Source organism: Tripterygium wilfordii, chromosome 23 (genome assembly GCF_013401445.1).
Source record: "Tripterygium wilfordii isolate XIE 37 chromosome 23, ASM1340144v1, whole genome shotgun sequence".
In the NCBI taxonomy this organism is placed as follows: domain Eukaryota; kingdom Viridiplantae; phylum Streptophyta; class Magnoliopsida; order Celastrales; family Celastraceae; genus Tripterygium; species Tripterygium wilfordii.
The window spans coordinates 11,246,602-11,263,535 of NC_052254.1; the positions used below are offsets into that span (position 1 = coordinate 11,246,602).

The 16,934-nt window shown below is 37.5% G+C and overlaps 3 protein-coding genes across 6 annotated transcripts; 1 reads left to right on the plus strand and 2 right to left on the minus strand.

Moving 5' to 3' along the window:
* Positions 1-278: 278 nt before the first annotated feature.
* On the minus strand, positions 279-7,595 carry LOC119992488 (serine/threonine-protein kinase tricornered-like). Its single transcript, XM_038839206.1, has 12 exons — positions 7,215-7,595; positions 6,166-6,340; positions 5,900-5,983; positions 4,631-4,872; positions 4,260-4,503; positions 3,800-3,879; positions 3,398-3,482; positions 3,024-3,155; positions 2,830-2,943; positions 2,231-2,278; positions 1,588-1,672; positions 279-880 (listed from the first exon to the last, which is right to left on the minus strand). The coding sequence occupies exons 1-12, from the start codon at positions 7,346-7,348 to the stop codon at positions 789-791; spliced, it is 1,515 nt and encodes a 504-aa protein (XP_038695134.1). The 5' UTR covers positions 7,349-7,595; the 3' UTR covers positions 279-788.
* A 3,032-nt stretch (positions 7,596-10,627) lies between these two features.
* Positions 10,628-14,536, plus strand: LOC119992489. 4 transcript variants are annotated; one of them, XM_038839207.1, is made up of 6 exons: positions 10,628-10,774; positions 11,921-12,042; positions 12,131-12,983; positions 13,231-13,292; positions 13,953-14,034; positions 14,225-14,536. In XM_038839207.1, the coding sequence occupies exons 1-6, from the start codon at positions 10,732-10,734 to the stop codon at positions 14,335-14,337; spliced, it is 1,275 nt and encodes a 424-aa protein (XP_038695135.1). In that variant the 5' UTR covers positions 10,628-10,731; the 3' UTR covers positions 14,338-14,536. The 4 variants fall into 4 exon arrangements, with proteins under 4 accessions (XP_038695135.1, XP_038695136.1, XP_038695139.1 ...); XM_038839208.1 differs by having other exon boundaries at positions 12,137-12,983; XM_038839211.1 differs by having other exon boundaries at positions 10,648-10,774; positions 11,889-12,058; positions 12,137-12,983.
* Positions 14,521-16,501, minus strand: LOC119992487 (protein ANTAGONIST OF LIKE HETEROCHROMATIN PROTEIN 1-like). Its single transcript, XM_038839205.1, has one exon. The coding sequence runs from the start codon at positions 16,321-16,323 to the stop codon at positions 14,779-14,781; it is 1,545 nt and encodes a 514-aa protein (XP_038695133.1). The 5' UTR covers positions 16,324-16,501; the 3' UTR covers positions 14,521-14,778.
* Positions 16,502-16,934: the final 433 nt, after the last annotated feature.

Sequence of the window (16,934 nt, forward strand, 5' to 3'; positions counted from 1 at the left end):
ACATATACAATATTTACCATGAAATAATCTCGATGTTACGTCATTGACAAAAATAAATTCATCAGAGATTAATTAATATCAAATTTTACCCTCGCCTCATCACATACATTATTTTTTATTGATACGCCAAACACTTTTTATCATCGCAACTCACGTCATTTCAGCATAGTTTTGAAACTCGCCTAACGGCATTGCATGAGTTCAAAAACACGACACGCTTTTAAACGGATCGTTTGGCAGGCCCGTGAGAACAACAATCAACTTCTATTCTAGGACACTGCAAGCAAACAAACGATTCCTTTCTAGGGCAATGTACTCTCTTAACTTACATTGGCCTGGGTTCGGTGACCCACAAGGTAATGCATTAAGAATCAAACTTGGGAAACAATACCTTTCAATAAAATATTGTTCTTCAAAATCACAGCTAAATTTCAGTATTGACAAATGCATGATGGGCAGCAATAGATGGCTGGCTACTTGGGGTTTCTTGGTAGTTTGATGAATCCAAACTTGACCAGAAACTGCCACTAGAGAAGGCATGATTAAATACCAAAGCCAACCTGGGCAGCCAGGCCATATTTTTTTCAAAGAGTCTCTGGCTTAGCATCTGCAAGTCTAACTTATCCCAACAGTCACGCGCAACCGGGCTTTAACTCAATTACTACTGTACACAAGTCCACAGTTATATGGTGCTCCATAAACTACAAGTAGATTTTCTGAGGAACACCCAATTCCATATTAAGCGGGCATTTGCAGAGTTTCACCTGCAGTTCAGCCATTTTGTTGTGTTAGGGTAGCATGGGATCCCCAGATGATGCAAGCATCTGCACCTCTGTTTCCTCTGCTGTTTGTCTGGGAGGATGACCTGAACCTGAATCACCTGCAGAAATCACAAATCAAGCTTCGTCCAATTAAAAGTACAAGAACCATAATAAGAAAAATCTTTGAGTACAACAAGTGTTAGGAGAAGCACAAGGAAGCAAGACTACATATCCCCCCCCGCAAAATAAAGAGAACTAGGAACATGAGGAGAAGAAATAAGTTGGAATCCATAGCAATCCAACCACTCACGAGCCATCGAATAGCAGTCAAAAGTTTTCATTCTCTGGTTTGTTAAACAAATTGTGTTCTCTATGAAATGAATAGTATTAAGGATTACTGTCTTCACATGTGGCTCTGCAACCTATACAAGTCCTGCTTGCACCCTTCCTCAAATCTAGAGCCAAGAAATGTATTGAATGAATAGACAACATCTACAGTGGTATCATATCATCCAGCATTGGTCTTCTCACATAAAAATTATTGCCTGCTGATGCTGCATAAAACATATTATTACAAAGTGATATAGAATATATATAACACCCTGCTTTGCAATAGCTTGTCCTGAGCTCAAAATTCCATCAACCATACACCATGCCAAGCTTCATCTTCTACTCATGTTTGGAATACTCAAACAAGCATAAAAGCAAACGGAAAGTCTTGCATTTTAAAGTCATAAAGCCAAACACACCCTCAAAACCAAATAGGAAATGCCACAATGTTAAGAGGGAAAATAATAATTTTGATCGCCTGGAAAGAACTACGTACCCAAAGACCGGCGCAATCCTTTGAGGGCATCGAAGTTCTTGTATGTATAGCCAACAAAACTTAAATCTTTAGAAGTTAATAGCATCTGTATAAAAGTCAATGTACATTAGTTTTTAGACAGCTGAGGATTTTCAGGAACACTAATTAGCAAGAGAAACCAGAAAAATAAGACAGAAATAGTGAATGACTTCCCAGCCTTAAAGAGATTGGCTTACACTAAATATTTTCCAGCAAATAGAGTTTGTGAGATGGAGGGATCTATGCTCTCTCCAGCCCAAATTCGAACAAAAGAATCTATACAAAGAAAAAGCTGATAGTTCATGTGTGTGTGTAAGAGCGCGTTTGTGTGTATATTTTTGGGGTAGGGTGGGTTTGAGTGCTTCAGGAAAAAGGCAATATAAAAGATAGCCAAAGCACCTTGAGCATTTTTGTTCCATATGATTAACGGTTACATGTACGTTACACATTACCTATTATGAAGTTGCAACTAGAATTATTCCCAAAGAAAGATTAGGGAAGTCAAATATTAGCTTGTTTGTTCCATATGATTGAGTGTCTTACAAGGGGAATAATGATGCCAAATGCCAATTTACAGCAAGAAACACAGAACAAAAGTACATCAACAGCGAGAAGAGTAGCAAACCTTCCTCGAAGTTCCTGAGCCCGCTCTTGCTGGTGTTGGAGAATCCAACTGATGAAATCCAAAGATCCATACCATAAATAGAGAGTATATGAAGGCAGAACAATTGACAAGACAAAAGCATGCGCAGTTTCTAAGCATTTACTGATCACATCAGTGTCCATCTAGCATGATCTTACTCCAAAATATATAAAATGGCCTAGACTTTGAAAGATAGGCATCTGTCTTGCCAATATGACATGGAAAACAGGTTTTGTAACATATAATAGTTTTGTAGAATTAAGAAGTGACGAAAAGACTCAAAAAAAACTAATAGTGACAGTTACTCAACAAAACCCCGGGATATATATTAACTTTGGTTTTACCAACTGCTAATCAAAATTCACGTAACAGATTGTTGCATCTTCTTAGTCTAAATCACTGCCTGCATTGGCTTGATGTTTACTGAACAATTCATGAATTCGTCAAGCTTTAAGACTTGAAACATATTTTAAATTCTTTCATAAAAGAATTAATTTTAGAAGAAAATGCGTATAGGCAGCAGAAAGGTAATAACTGTTCAAGCAACAACATCATTCAAGAGGAGAGATTTTAGTCAGTACTTCATCAAATTTCATAAAGTTCTGGGTGTCCAGCTCCCCGTTCACTTCTGGTTTAAATGCCGCCTCCATCTCATAGAGTTTATGCCATTCAACGCCTCTGAACCAAGGATGAGCCTGAAACCGCATATTGGTTACTATAATGAAGACCAACAGAGAAAGGAAGTAATAAGACTCAATTCATTTCAAATTCTTACTTTAATTTGATGTGCCCCTCCGGTACCAAGTCTATGCTCAACATCACACAGCAACCGACAAATCAGGTCTTTAGCCTCTGGTGACAACCTTGCATCCTCTGGAAATTTTAATTGATTTCTCCAATGAACAATCTGACAGCAAATGACGAAACCATCAAGAAGAAATTCTGCATGTATTGATTAGGCAACGAGAAGTACTTGATTCTGTACTTTGTTCACAGATTTCTCCCAACAAAAACTGGAAGAGAAGAGAAGAATTTTTTTTCAAAAAAGTAGCATGAACCTCAAACAAAAGCAATTTTTTTACATGCAGAAAAAAAACTGGGAAATGGTAGCACAAGACTAATAGGAGTTGAGGGATGCTGAAATAATGCCTTTCTGCAGGTGGTTATAGGTTCATCAGAGTAAAATGGTGGGTATCCAACTAGCATTTCATACATAATCGCTCCTAGTGACCACCTGAGGAAATTTTCACAATAAGAGACAATGAAGCATTTTGAGATATAATATCAAGAAAAGTGGATAAGAACACATAAATATACTGGGCAAGGTTTTATATAACAATGGAAGAAACGACAAATGGTTGTGGATACAGCATTCTAAAGTTATATCCTCCAGTTACTGAAAAGCGTATACAAATGAATTCTCAGTACAGAAAGCAAATGACGAGCTTGATAATTACTTCACAAAAATTGAGACGTATTCATATCCCAACAAGGACTCCAGACTCGATAACAGATTACCATACTATAATGGAGAGAGAATAGCATGCTAACCAGTCACATTCCATGCCATATCCTTTCTTCAGCAACACTTCAGGAGCAATATAGTCAGGTGTTCCAACAGTTGAGAATGCCTTCCATAGAAAGTGGTAAAGTAGAAAAATTAATATGCTCAGTCAAAGGACAATTAACATGCTTCATGCATGGGAAGCCTGGCATCATGAAACTACACAAATTTCATCATAACCTAATTTGAGCACCACAGCGGAACAAATGAGATAAAGGGAAACATTCAACCATACCCATATGCAAGAAGCAGACTCTATTATAGTCAAATTTACATCAAGGATTTATTCCAACTTCTGCAGTTGCAATACCCCTGGTCTATATATAAATGAAGCCCCAAGAATTGCAGAGGAACAAATAAAAAAGAAAATCTATTCAAGACTTGAAATGAAACCATATAAAATAACATGCACTTTGAGGAATGTATCTCCAGAACATAAGTCCATACCAATGTCCTCCTATTCATCTGCCAATGCTGCAGTTGCTCAGCAGGGCTTCTCCATCTTTTGTTGTTATCCGCATCAGGGAAGCATCCATCAATATCCATTGGTTCCATCTTATTTTCATCGCCAATGGTTTTATTTTCATGGATAGTAGATAAAGTAGTACAATCAAGAGGCTTACAAAGTCCAAAATCTGATAACTTCATATGACCATGTTTGTCCAGCAAAAGGTTGTCAGGTTTAATGTCCCTGGAAAGAAAGTGAAGAAAAAAATACAATAAGGGAGTGAAGATGCCAAAGATTTTGATCTTAAATTCTATGACACTAATATTCAAAGTACTGGCTTGATTGTACAAGGAGACACTGAAGTTCCGACCTGTGAATGTAGTTATGTTTGTGAATAGACTCAATGGCAAGGACGCTCTGGGCAATGTAAAATTTAGCAACATTTTCAGTTAAGGTATCCTCCCTCATCAGAAGAGTCATCATATCCCCACCAGGTAAATATTCCATAATCAAATACAAATACTCAGCATCTTGAAATGAGTAGTAGAGTTTCACAATGTAGTGACTTGCTACTTCTGCTAGCAAGTTTCTTTCAGCTCTAACATGTTCTACCTGTGAAGCAGAAAGAAGATTTGCTAGAATATTACAAACCATGTACATCCCACAAAAATGTTAATAACAAAATGTAGTTTTAAGCAAGTAATATGGATCGGAGATGAACTTCTTCAAGTTATCAAGAAACTATTTCACTCCAAAGAAAGACCTTGATATGAAAACCAGTTCCTGTTATCAATTGGACAACCAGTTGAACTTCATTGAATACAACTTTTACTAAACAAAGGCCGCAACCCTAAAGGAAAAACAGTTTCCACCCAGTCTGAAGAAGCCAGCCATATTACCAAACAAGAATATTTATTAGAAACTTGATTGGTAGCTTATAATAGTTAGCCATCTCCTTAGCCCTCAATCTTCGAAATTGGTGATATAGCTTGAAGCCAGCATACTAGAAACTAGTATCTTCACCCAAAAACCAACTCCTTACTCCTCATATGATCTTTTCACAATTTGGCTCAATATCGTCCATGGCAGTCCATTTTTCAGCCAGTTGTACACAAAAGATTTTTTTATTAATGGAGAAGAAATTTATTAGGCACCAAGAAGATGCACAAGAGGAATTACACAGAAGATAGTTGATGGGAGATCTCTTGGTCATTTTTCATGGAAAGTAATGCTGTTGTCTAACATTGGGGCATAATACCAAGATCAATGGCCATAAAGCTAAGCAAATTAAAGGTAAACCAATTGTCTACAAAAATTAAAGTTGGCAATATAGTTCTTTGAGGAATGTGTATCATAAACGACCACTTGAAAGATAAGAAGTACACGTAACCATCATCCCACATTCCCACCATATAATAGAAACATGAGGATTATATGGTAATTGTTGCCAACAATTGGCAGACCTTGAAAGAGAAAACACAGAAGCCACTCCACACATTTGAGGTTATAATTTATACAAGTAATGATAATCTCGTGCAATAGACAGGTGAGTAGTAATAAGGTCTATGGGGCAAGAAAATGGTAAAACTCAAACAAGAAAACATCAGAGGTTAAAAGTACACAAATTGTAACATCCGACCTGTCCTCTCATAACCATTTCAGATTTCTTCAACTTCTTCATGGCATAAATAGTGCCAGATTTCTTCTCTCGACATAATCGAACCTGCAATGCTGGAAAGTATGAGACAAGCATGCTGCAAATTTCTAATAAATGACGAGTATATACTAAAAGTACCATGAAAACATTTTGCGAAAAAAAGAGTTGATATTCAGTGGATAAGAGATTCCAATTGAATGGTGATTTCTTCAATTAATAACAGAAATATTCTGTGATGCATCTCTAACCTCTCCAAAGGCTCCCCTCCCAATAATGGTCAACAGCTCAAAATCATCGACACATATTTTGTTCCTCTTCAGTCGCATAAACTGGGTCTCATTGTGTTCTAAGTCTTTGATCAGGTTGATCTGCTCCTCCTTTGGCACATCTGAAGAAGCTAATTTTCTCTCCAATACCCATCGTCTGCCACAAAAGCAAAATGTGTCAATGAGTCCAAAAATGCATCTTTGAGATAAGTTATGCACAAGCCAAAGGAAAATTCATAATATTCGTCAAACAAGCTCTATTGTCTGAAATTTATCTTCAAACACTAATTGCTCAAATGTTCTGGTAAGCCCATCTCCCTCATTCTGAATCAATACTGAATTGCATAGTCCCGTGTATTTGGGAGTGCATGTTTAATAAAATCATATGTTCTAATTAATTTAGAGAGAGAGGCTAAGTGATCTTCTCCATCGATGGACATATTAGTCATCTTAGATGATAGTTGGATCTAGGAGGATCTAATACGTAAAAGAAAGATAAGATGCAAGGAACACTGATCTACAAAAATGCGTAGATTGGATTTCATTGTCCTACTCCCAAGCATCAGTACTGCATTGCATGAGACTAAGCTGTCACTGCATTGCATGAAAATAAGCTGTACTTAACTCCCCTGACTCAAGTCAGCTTGATTTCCCCTAGTTCACAACATCAAAAAAATTTATTCTCTTTACCCTCATTCTCTCAAGTCTCAACAACCAAACGAAGTGTTACCAGTATCAACAGATGAACAGGAAAATTCATACGCAAACTTGACCACATCTAAACAAGCTTCCATTCTCATAGCCTAAGAGACTAATGAACCAACTAAGCATAGCAGCTCTTACAACTAGTTAATACAATTTTCGGCTAGATTTTGCACAATGCAATATACTAAAAAACGCTAATTCATCTTGTCTCCGCCACATTTCATCGAGCAGTTTGCAGGCAAGGAACAACAACGTCAAAACCGCATCAATCCCTTATCAATCACTAAAAGACAAAACTACACCAATACTATTTAAGAGATATATACCTCTCTTTGCGCTCTTGAATGTTCTTCGTCTGAGCTCTGTAGTGATTCTCTATGATCTTCTTCGCTGCTGCAACTTTCTCCATAGTCAAGCTCGAACCCAACACCTCCTCCTCCTCTTCCTCTATCCCCATCATCCTTTACACACGATTTCACCTCCGAATTTGAACCTATACGTCTATGTATAAGAGCTTATCTGCTCAAAACTTCACTCTCTGCCAAGTGTTTGTTAAAATTCCCTCAATCTTTGAGTTCTCATTTATGGCAACACCACCCCTCTGGCCAGCGCCTACCCCAAATCGCAGAATCCACCTCTTATTTCTGGGGTGGCAGGCAAAAAATTGGTTGCTGGTGGGTTTGGGATCTCACGAGAGTACGGTTTTATGAAATATTGACATGTGTGAGTTTAATCGGATTAGATATCGGAGGTATTTAAATTATCAAATTCGAATTAATTTAAATTCGGATAAATAAATTGAATAATATATTAATTCGAATTAAGGTTCAAACATTAATTTAATTTCGAATAAATAAATCGGATAATATATTAATTCAAATTATGTTTCGAACAAGATTTATGTATTTGCACTTGAACTTGAACCCAGTTTTAAAATGGATAAAAAATTTGTTTTTGAATCCAAATGTTGAATATATAACTTACGTCTAAGTTTGTTTTAATCCACGGAAGCACTGCACATCCATAAAATAAGCATCTATAAACTTATATAAACGTGTGACATGCCTATACGGTTTCTTTAATAAACTTTAATTGTTTTTTTTTAATCTATGTGACATACCTATTTAGCTTCCACTTAGATTTTATAAGTTTATGGATGAAAAAATTATGGAGATATATCATTTTGGTTTAATCCGGGATCAGATAAATTCGGTGATCCGATGTAAAGAGAGTTTTGCCTCCCCTAATTCTGTACACACTCTATATACATACGATTTCGACCTTAACGTCTTCCGACATGACATGTGGCTTCTTCATTTCAGACGAGACACTTGTCAATACACGTGGTCATGTCTCGTTTGCGGTTGCAACGAGATCTTAAGTTCTTGAGTGTAGAAGATCTTCAACACTCCTTCAAGTTTAAAGATTGTTGTCGATAGCGACTCACGCGCTCGTACCACTCGAGAAAAAGTGTCTGCACCACATTCAATTACGACATTTCAACACGAAATCAGCACGGAAGAACGACGACGTATTATTTGATTGGTGCGTGTTGTCCACTCGCTTTAATATGATGTGGACAGATTCATTCTCTGGAGTGTGATTGGTTGCTTTGGAGTGTGGGTTGGTCTGGCTTGTCATGCACTCGCACACATTCTGTCCTTATTTTCAGTGCTAAACGACAACATTTTTGTTTTTGAAGATAAAACCAAAACTGATGAAATATTATAATATAAAATTTTTTATTTACAAAAATTAATGATCAATTAATTAAATCTGATGGGTATTGTATTATAATGTTTTATCAATTAATTTTTTTTGCACCTTTGGACACATTTTTTATTCTATCAAAGAGCTTGAGGCTCCTTTTAGAGACCGTGTATAAGGGAATTGCAATCGAGTCGCTCATACTCTCACTAGAAGATTTAGGGATTTCATTTATGGGTATCGAATTTAGTCAGAAGAGTTCCTCAGTTTTTTTTTTTAAATAAAAAAAAGCTAGGAAGAATTTCATTGATCCAAACAAGTTACAGAATCCTCAGCAATAGCAGAGATGACACATGAAAGAAAAACTTCCAACAAAACATAGAAAGCTCCCAAAATTTTGGAATTCCCAACGAGAATGTGAGTAACTTTGTTGCATTCACGAGATACATGACTAAAAGTCTCATAACTCAATGAAAAAGTAACTTTCTTAGCGATATTCGTGATATGTCCAAAAGTTTATAGTTGATGAGACTCAGACGCTAGCTGTCGATGCAGGTTTTACATCGAAGGAAAAGTAATGTAGAAAAAACGTATAAAATAAGATAAACACAAGAATATACGTGGTTTGACAACTTGTCTAGTCCACGGAGATATGATATTTTATTCAAGTAGTTTGTCAATGTCCCAAATATTGGAACGATACATGTATTATAGTGTTAGAAGGCTTGATGCGGTTATGGAGGTTGGGTGCAATTGTATTGTTTTCTTCGAAACATGATAACCTCTTGCAGTAGTAACTACTATTTGAACTATCTCCTTCTTGGCAATTGAATCAAAGCAGTCGGATCTATAGAACTCCTTATCCTTTAACTCATACGGAGAAAATAAACTCATGTACGTATCTATCTTCAAGTATTTCCTCCACCCCAACATGTAGTTTTTTGAATGAACATTTTCTGATCAAAAATATTAAAAAGCTAGAGCTTATGAAACTAAAATATCTATCTGGATAGATACCTTTTTAGACACTGGATTTTGTAGGCAGTTTTATTGTGTACTAAAAGCAAACAAATGCTTTTAAAATAAGGAATATTTACAGAATTACAGCCAAATCTAACTGTGAACCGGCAACTACTGCAGCAACTAAGTTGTCTTTGCGCTGTACCATAACAAGACCAAAATGATCCTCTACACCTCATCTCCTTCACACTCTCGTTACACTCGCCGACGTGGCAAGCCCCTAGCTCGACGGCGCATTGGACAATGGAATGACAATAGATCTACTGGTTTTGACTGAATTGATGGGCCACATTGCACTGCGAATTAAAAGTTATTACAACTAAATGAACGAGAGGTGACTCGGTTGGCAATCGATTAAATTAGGCATATGTGTTTAACGTTCGATTTCAATAAGAAGCAAATTTCTCAATGGTATTTAAAAAAAGAGTTATTATAACTAAGTACAACAAGAGGGACTAATCTATAATCTATTACCAACTGTGTTAGATTTGGTGTGTATTTTTGAGATCTGTCATGAAAAGACAAAAACAAATTTGTATAATAATATATAGTATGGAAGGAGAGTAGGCTTGTAATAAAGGTGTTAGAATTTTTTATGTTATAATGTACATATGAGTTGGTGAGTAAATTAAAGTAATGCATACCCAAACAAAAGTTTGAGTTAAGCTTTCATTTTAGAAAGACCATGCTGGTTGAATTAGGTCAGAATTTTCAATTGGATCCATTTTCAATAAGAATCATAACAAGAACTTAATTTTCAATCAAGTGATAGCTTAGCTGATGAATCTCTTTGGTGTTAAAATATATAGACTTGAGATGTTATGAGTTCGATTTTTATTGGGAACAATATCTCTGTGATCACGCGCTGGTTCGATTTCCCTATAAGCAAACTTGACGGCCGATTTCTCGGCATATGCGCATTTGAAAAATGCAAAAGCCATAATACCATATAATGTAGAAGCCCACATGGAATTGGGCTGCGTATTGACAAGCCGGGCCCAAAACGAAACTCAGTGAGTCAGTGTAGTTCCATGGGTTTATGCTCTGGTATCCATAGTTCCATATATCGTAGGTTTGATTTCTAGTCAGTACTGGGGAAAAGCAAACGGAAATATAATGGACGATCTCTATTATAGATACGGTGCGACCGCTGATGGAGGTACTTACTTCTTTCTATTAACCCTAAATTTTCCGTTATATTCACGACATGTTTGATCAAAACGAGCTAGACGGGAAATTCTGATTCCTTTTATTCTGTTTGGCCGCTAAGAAAGTGTGGGAAACCTAAGAAATTAATCCATATTTTACGAGATTGTGATTGCATTGTCTGTTTATAGGGAATTTCGCTTCATGAACTTAGTTGGGTTATCTCACAATTCAAATTTTGCTTCAAACGGTGCAGTAAGTTCAGTTATGAATTATAATGATAGGCACTAAGCGCAACTGTGATTATGTTGTTATCAGTATGGAGAATGCTAATTATATGAAATTTTAGTTATGTTTTGGCAATTGCATGGGACTGTATAGGTTTCCTGCCCCTTGAATCTTATGGCTTATTGTGGTTAACTAACACAAGAAACCTCCGCTGTGTTTGCTGGGTTACCCAGGGGGTTTCTTTGTAGAATTGCTCTTCTGGGCAGGAAAGTACAAGGGGTCATCTGAATGTGAATTACTAAGTTGCAAAAAGATCCTTATTGGAGCCATATTGGGGATTAAAAAGGAAGTTTTTCTGATTATTTCAATATGGTTAAGTTTGTAGCTGGTGGGTCTTGAAATGATTGATAATTAATATAGGCTTCTAGCATTGCACAAGATAATATTAGCAGCTGTCCTTTTGTGGACTGCCACTTCTCCTTTTATATTCAGTGATGAACCATTGCGTTTTGATAGGTTTTTTTTACTGAAGTCAGTTTAGGGTTTAGACTCTGTCCTCCGAGCTAATTTAATGACTTTATAAGGCCTCTGGCCAAGTATGCATCGTGGTGGATTACAACTGCACTGAGGGACAGGTTGCTTGAGAACATTGCTTGAAACATTGAAATCACAAGAATAGGAAAGACTGCTATTTTTATATGTTCCCAAATCATTTTGCTGGATTTAATTGTAAGAAATGAGGACAAGCAATGAATCTTATTGTTGTTTACATGTCGTTAATATAAAAGAAAAACCCTCTAGTGACTGGAAATCCAGATGTAGTACCAATGATCATAAGCTAGTTCATCTTTTGGTTGTCCCTTTTTCTTCTTTCTCATTTATGTTGGATATTAACGTAGATCTCTTGATGGATGGTGCCGTTGCTGTGCAGGAAGTGTTTCAAGGCCTAGATTTCCAGGTTACTTTTCATCTGAAGCACCCCCGTCGACATCTCATCATGCTTTAGGCGCTTATGATTTACAGGGGGCTTCTTCAGATTTTTTGCAAAGAGATGTAAAAAACTTCCCGCGTGAGCACATTTCCAATTGGAATTGCAAATGTATCTCAATAATTTTTTTTTTAAAGAATATATTCTTTGCAGATACAGACATTGCAGCCAGGGGCATATGGCTTGAATGATGTTTCAGATATTGGAGCCCGTCCTGAAGCTCGTATGAATGGATTAACAGGAGTAGCTAATGCAAATGGCTTCCTAGGAGATTCAAATTTGGTGAGTCAAAGACAGAATCTTGCACCAGGCATTGGTGCAAGCATTCCTGATGCATTAAATGAAAGATCTGGCGCATATGGCTCGAACTTTTCAGGTATTGGAGTCCATCCAGAACCTGTAATAAGTGGAGTTACAGGAATAGCTACTGCAAAAGGCTACCCATTGCCTCTAGGAGATTCAAATTTGGTGAGTCAAAGACATAATCTTGCACCAGGCATTGGTGCAAGCTTTCCTGATGCATTAAATGAAAGATCTGGTGCATATGGCGCGAACTTTTCAGGTATTGGAGTCCATCCAGAACCTGTAATAAGTGGAGTTACAGGAATAGCTACTGCAAAAGGCTACCCATTGCCTCTAGGAGATTCAAATTTGGTGAGTCAAAGACATAATCTTGCACCAGGCATCGGTGCAAGCATTCCTGATGCACTAAATGAAAGGCCTGGTGCATATGGCTCGAACGCTTCAGGTATTGGAGTCCATCCAGAACCTGTAATAAGTGGAGTTACTGGTATAGCTAGTGCAAAAGGCTACCCGTCGCCTTCAGGAGATTCAAATTTGCTGAGCCAAAGACGGAATCCTACACCAGGCATCAGTGCAGACATTCCTGATGCAGTAACTGATAGGCCCAGTTCTTTGAAAAATGCTGATGATCTCTCTGCGAAAGAGTCTAACATTATTTTTGTTGGTGGGCTCCCAACAGACTGTACGAGGAGGGAAGTAGGCCGTATCCTTTTAATTACATTTGTTTTTCTTACATGATTTTTACTTAGTTTTGAGGGTGAACAATGCATTGTTTATAGGCATCTGGCAGCTACTTGTAGATCAAAGTGTAATTACATTAGATACTAGTCTAACATTGAAGTGGCAGATTTCCTCATCTTTCTGCCTTCTAAACTCTTTCGTTGGCGAAAGAATTTGGAATGCTCCTTAGTCCTGACATCATCATTTTCGATCCTTGACTTATGCTAAAGATCTTTTCCGTCCATTCATTGGATATAAAGATATCAAAGTCATCCACAAGGAGGCCAGACGTGTAAGTCTTCTTATATGAGGTGTATTAGGAGGCAGTCGGCTGTATTTAGGAGAAAACGACCATCATCACTTAGATTGAAGTTCTTTTATTGATGTGTCATCACATGAGAAAAAGGAAATTCCAATTGGATTTTTAATTGCTGCATAATAACTGGCATGTTTGCATTCTGAGAAGCAGATAGTTTGGTTACATTCAAACAAGGATATATCTATGGGAAGTAAGTCTTGGCCTCGTGGCCTAGCCTCCCATTTATATATATATATTGTTTTCATGAATCTTGGCTGTCTGCTTGTTAACCCAGAAAAGAAAGGAAAATGTTTGCAGTTGTACTGATCCTAGAAATTTGAGGTATTTATTTGACTTGAATGGCTGTGCAATAAATATGACGTCATTTCTAATTAATGCTCGCTTTTAATTGACAATATAGAGTTTTGCATCAACCTAACTGAATTATACTCCAGCAATTTGGAGTTCCCAACCCCTGAACATGTTCTCTGACTTACCCTTTTGAATCTCACAAGCTTCCTTGTCCGCTTGCCACTAACGTGCAACTGTTTCCTCCCACTTCTTTTATATCCATAATTTTCTTCTACACAATGCTGCTATCCTCCTGTTTATGTTTTGATGCTAATCTTATGTTTACTGAAATATATATTGCAGAGTGAAGATAGGGCAATGGTTTTGTGCTTTGTAGAGTTCACCGACTCCAAGTATGCACTAACTGCCATGGAAGCTCTTCAAGGTAACTAATCTGTCACTATTTGGCAACCAATGGTTATTAATGTCACCTTTTAAGTGATTTATATGTATAAATAGTTTCCATCAGTATAATGATCTATTATGGTTCATCTATTTGAAAATGTAGAACTCGAAAAATTCCTGTTAAGCTAATCCCTAAGTTGATTAGGACATTGAATTTCGACTTTCTACAGGTTACAAGGTTGATGATAAGAAAGCCAATTCCCCTTCCTTGAGGATCCAGTTTGCACATTTTCCGTTTCGTTTGCCATCTGATCATGATGAGCCCCGGATTAGATTTCCTTGATAATGAAAAGTGTCCGGACTGCATCGCAATGTATTGTTATGAGTCTACTGAGTTAATGGAGATTGCTGATGAGTACAACAGATTTTGTAAGTGTGAGAATTGAAATGCTACAGGAATATGATGTTAGACTCATAGTTTATTGGGTGTAAAAAGAAAGCTACAATACAATATTGCAAATTATAATTGCATTCCTCTTTTATTTCGAAGTAGATGTAAGAAACCCAGCTTCCAAACATTCCTCTGAAAACTTTAGGTAACTCCAGTTATGTATAGTTATAATCTACAATCATCTATTTGTAGAAGAGGAAAACAAGTCTTTTACAAATCCCCTAGAACAAATGAGGATGAATTCATGTAACACGGTCCTACAAACTGAATGCAACAAGCCATAGGCAAAAGAATCATAATCTTACAAGAAATCTATAAAGTGCTCTCTTTCAACTATAGAAAAGAAGTACCAGCAAGCCCATGGTGCAAAAGATTATGGGCAATTGCATCCCTGGCCTTCATTGAGTTTACTGATCTCAAATGAACCTCAGGCACCATCTCATCATCAACAAGCTCATACTTCAACTCCGGATTCATTTCCTCATTCCTCATTTCACAAATGTTGTGCAATACACAGCATGCACCAAGAACCACCGGCAAGTCCTGCAGTTTCACCTCGGTTCGTTTTTGCAAGCAGCACCACCTCCTTTTCAACCTGGTAAATGCATCCTTGGCAACCTTTTGAATCTCCCCAATCTTCTCATTGAATGCATGCTGAGTCCATGTCAAATGCTGGTGATTATAAGGCACCAACACCCAATCCATTAGAGGGTACCCTGAACCCCCAACAATCCAAAAACCCTTCAATGACCCTGCATTAGCTCTCTGATGCAAGGCAGACTTCTCCAACACCTGATCATCAGGCATTGAACCCGGCCAACCAATACATACATCACTAAACACTCCTTGAGGATCAACAACACCTTGCACCGTGATCGAATACGATGTCTTTTGATTCCTCTCTGTATGCCTCTTATTGAAATAAGAAGAAACACTGATCTTAGGAGCTATAATTGGTATATGTGTAGTATACATAGATCCCACAACATTAGGGATCCCAGAATTTGATTCAAACTCTTCTTTAATCTTCCTCAAGTTGTCCTCATTAGGCCATTGCAAGAACTTGGGCATCAAAACATTTCTAATAGCAGAACAAACTTCAAGAACCAATTTATGGCAAGTAGATATACCTAAACCAAATTTAGTTGATACAAGCCTAAGAGGCTCCCCTGTAGCCAATCTCCATATGCAAACAGCCACTCTTTGCCTGACCGGGATTGCAGTACGCAGAGTAGTATCCTCCTTGGCAATGACAGAATTTAATTCCTCGCAAATCATACAGAAAGTGGACTTGCTCATCCTAAACGCCGCCTTGAAATCCTCCTCTGGGAAATCCGGACTATTGCATTCATCCCACCACGAATTCAATCGTTCCTTCACCCACAACCGCCTTTGTTTTTCCTGATTCTTAATTCCATGTCCGGCACGTTTGTCCAGATTAGTCTCATCGAATTCCGCAGCGGCAGCAGCAACGGCGATGCCACCAGCCATGACTCCTCGCGACTTCCTTCGCTTCACGCCATCTCTCTCTTCAATACCTGTATAATAACTTTGTAAATTAGAGTAATAATCGACCGTACTCTTACTTCTCTTCTTGAGATTCGCATCAAACGAGAGCCTCAACTCCGCTGATTCCTTGTTAGTTTCTTCCCGATCATGCTTCTCTTGCTCTTCCAGCAAAAGCAAAGTCGTAATTATACCTTTCAACTCCTTCTTCTTCTTCTTCTTCTTCCTCGTCTTCCCTTTATCTCCATCTTCTTCAAAGGAGCTACAATCATCTTCCCCGTTGTCAACCGCATCTCGATCGTCGTCATCGTCACTGTGACTATCGTTCGTTGATTCGTTCATCTGGTCAATTGGGGACTGAAGCGAAAGCATAGATATATCTACAAGCAAGTATTCTCGCTCTCGCAGAATGAGAGAGTTTCATATAGAGATACGAAAATGGCAGTAAACTGCTGTTTTCGGAGTTTAGATGTTTGAATAAATATCTGAACCAAAAAAATGTCGTGTGAACACAGCAATTGACGACGCCGTATTGTGCGCGGCCGTATATTCTACAGCACCCTCACATTTTTAATTTCTAGGATACCCTAAACATTCAACGAGATGGACCAATTGGATGAGATTTAAAAGGGATAGAGGTAAGACCGGGATGGAACCCGTGCAGTGCGAATGAGGCTGAATCCCATAAAAAATAGTTTATTTCATAAAGCCGGTAAGGAAATAATGTCGAAACTACATAACGCAACAAATTTGTGATCTCTTGCATTTATAAGGAACTATCGTAATCAATTTCACCATTCCAATCAAAACTTATTTGTTTTCTAAATCTTAAATCCTAAACAATATATCCTAACACTAAATAGTAACTACTAAATCATTTAAAAAAAACAATTATGACTTAGCATGATTATTGGGAAGAAATTATACCTAAAAATTGGAGCACCTCCCAGCTTAAAATGTTGGATTTTCAATGGAACTTGATT

What these genes read in the sequence shown, in the direction of transcription:
- LOC119992488 (XM_038839206.1), bottom strand. Translation starts at nt 7,348, where the DNA reads ATGATGGGGATAGAGGAAGAGGAGGAGGAGGTGTTGGGTTCGAGCTTG. An exon ending in AAATGGTTATGAGAGGACAG is followed by an intron (nt 4,873 to 5,899) that starts GTCGGATGTTAC and finishes TCTGCTTCACAG; the next exon opens with GTAGAACATGTTAGAGCTGA. An exon ending in AGATGAATAGGAGGACATTG is followed by an intron (nt 3,880 to 4,259) that starts GTATGGACTTAT and finishes TTTCTATGGAAG; the next exon opens with GCATTCTCAACTGTTGGAAC.
- LOC119992489 (XM_038839207.1), top strand. Translation starts at nt 10,732, where the DNA reads ATGGACGATCTCTATTATAGATACGGTGCGACCGCTGATGGAG. An exon ending in CGGTGCGACCGCTGATGGAG is followed by an intron (nt 10,775 to 11,920) that starts GTACTTACTTCT and finishes GTTGCTGTGCAG; the next exon opens with GAAGTGTTTCAAGGCCTAGA. An exon ending in TCCACAAGGAGGCCAGACGT is followed by an intron (nt 13,293 to 13,952) that starts GTAAGTCTTCTT and finishes TATATATTGCAG; the next exon opens with AGTGAAGATAGGGCAATGGT.
- LOC119992487 (XM_038839205.1), bottom strand. Translation starts at nt 16,323, where the DNA reads ATGCTTTCGCTTCAGTCCCCAATTGACCAGATGAACGAATCAACGAAC.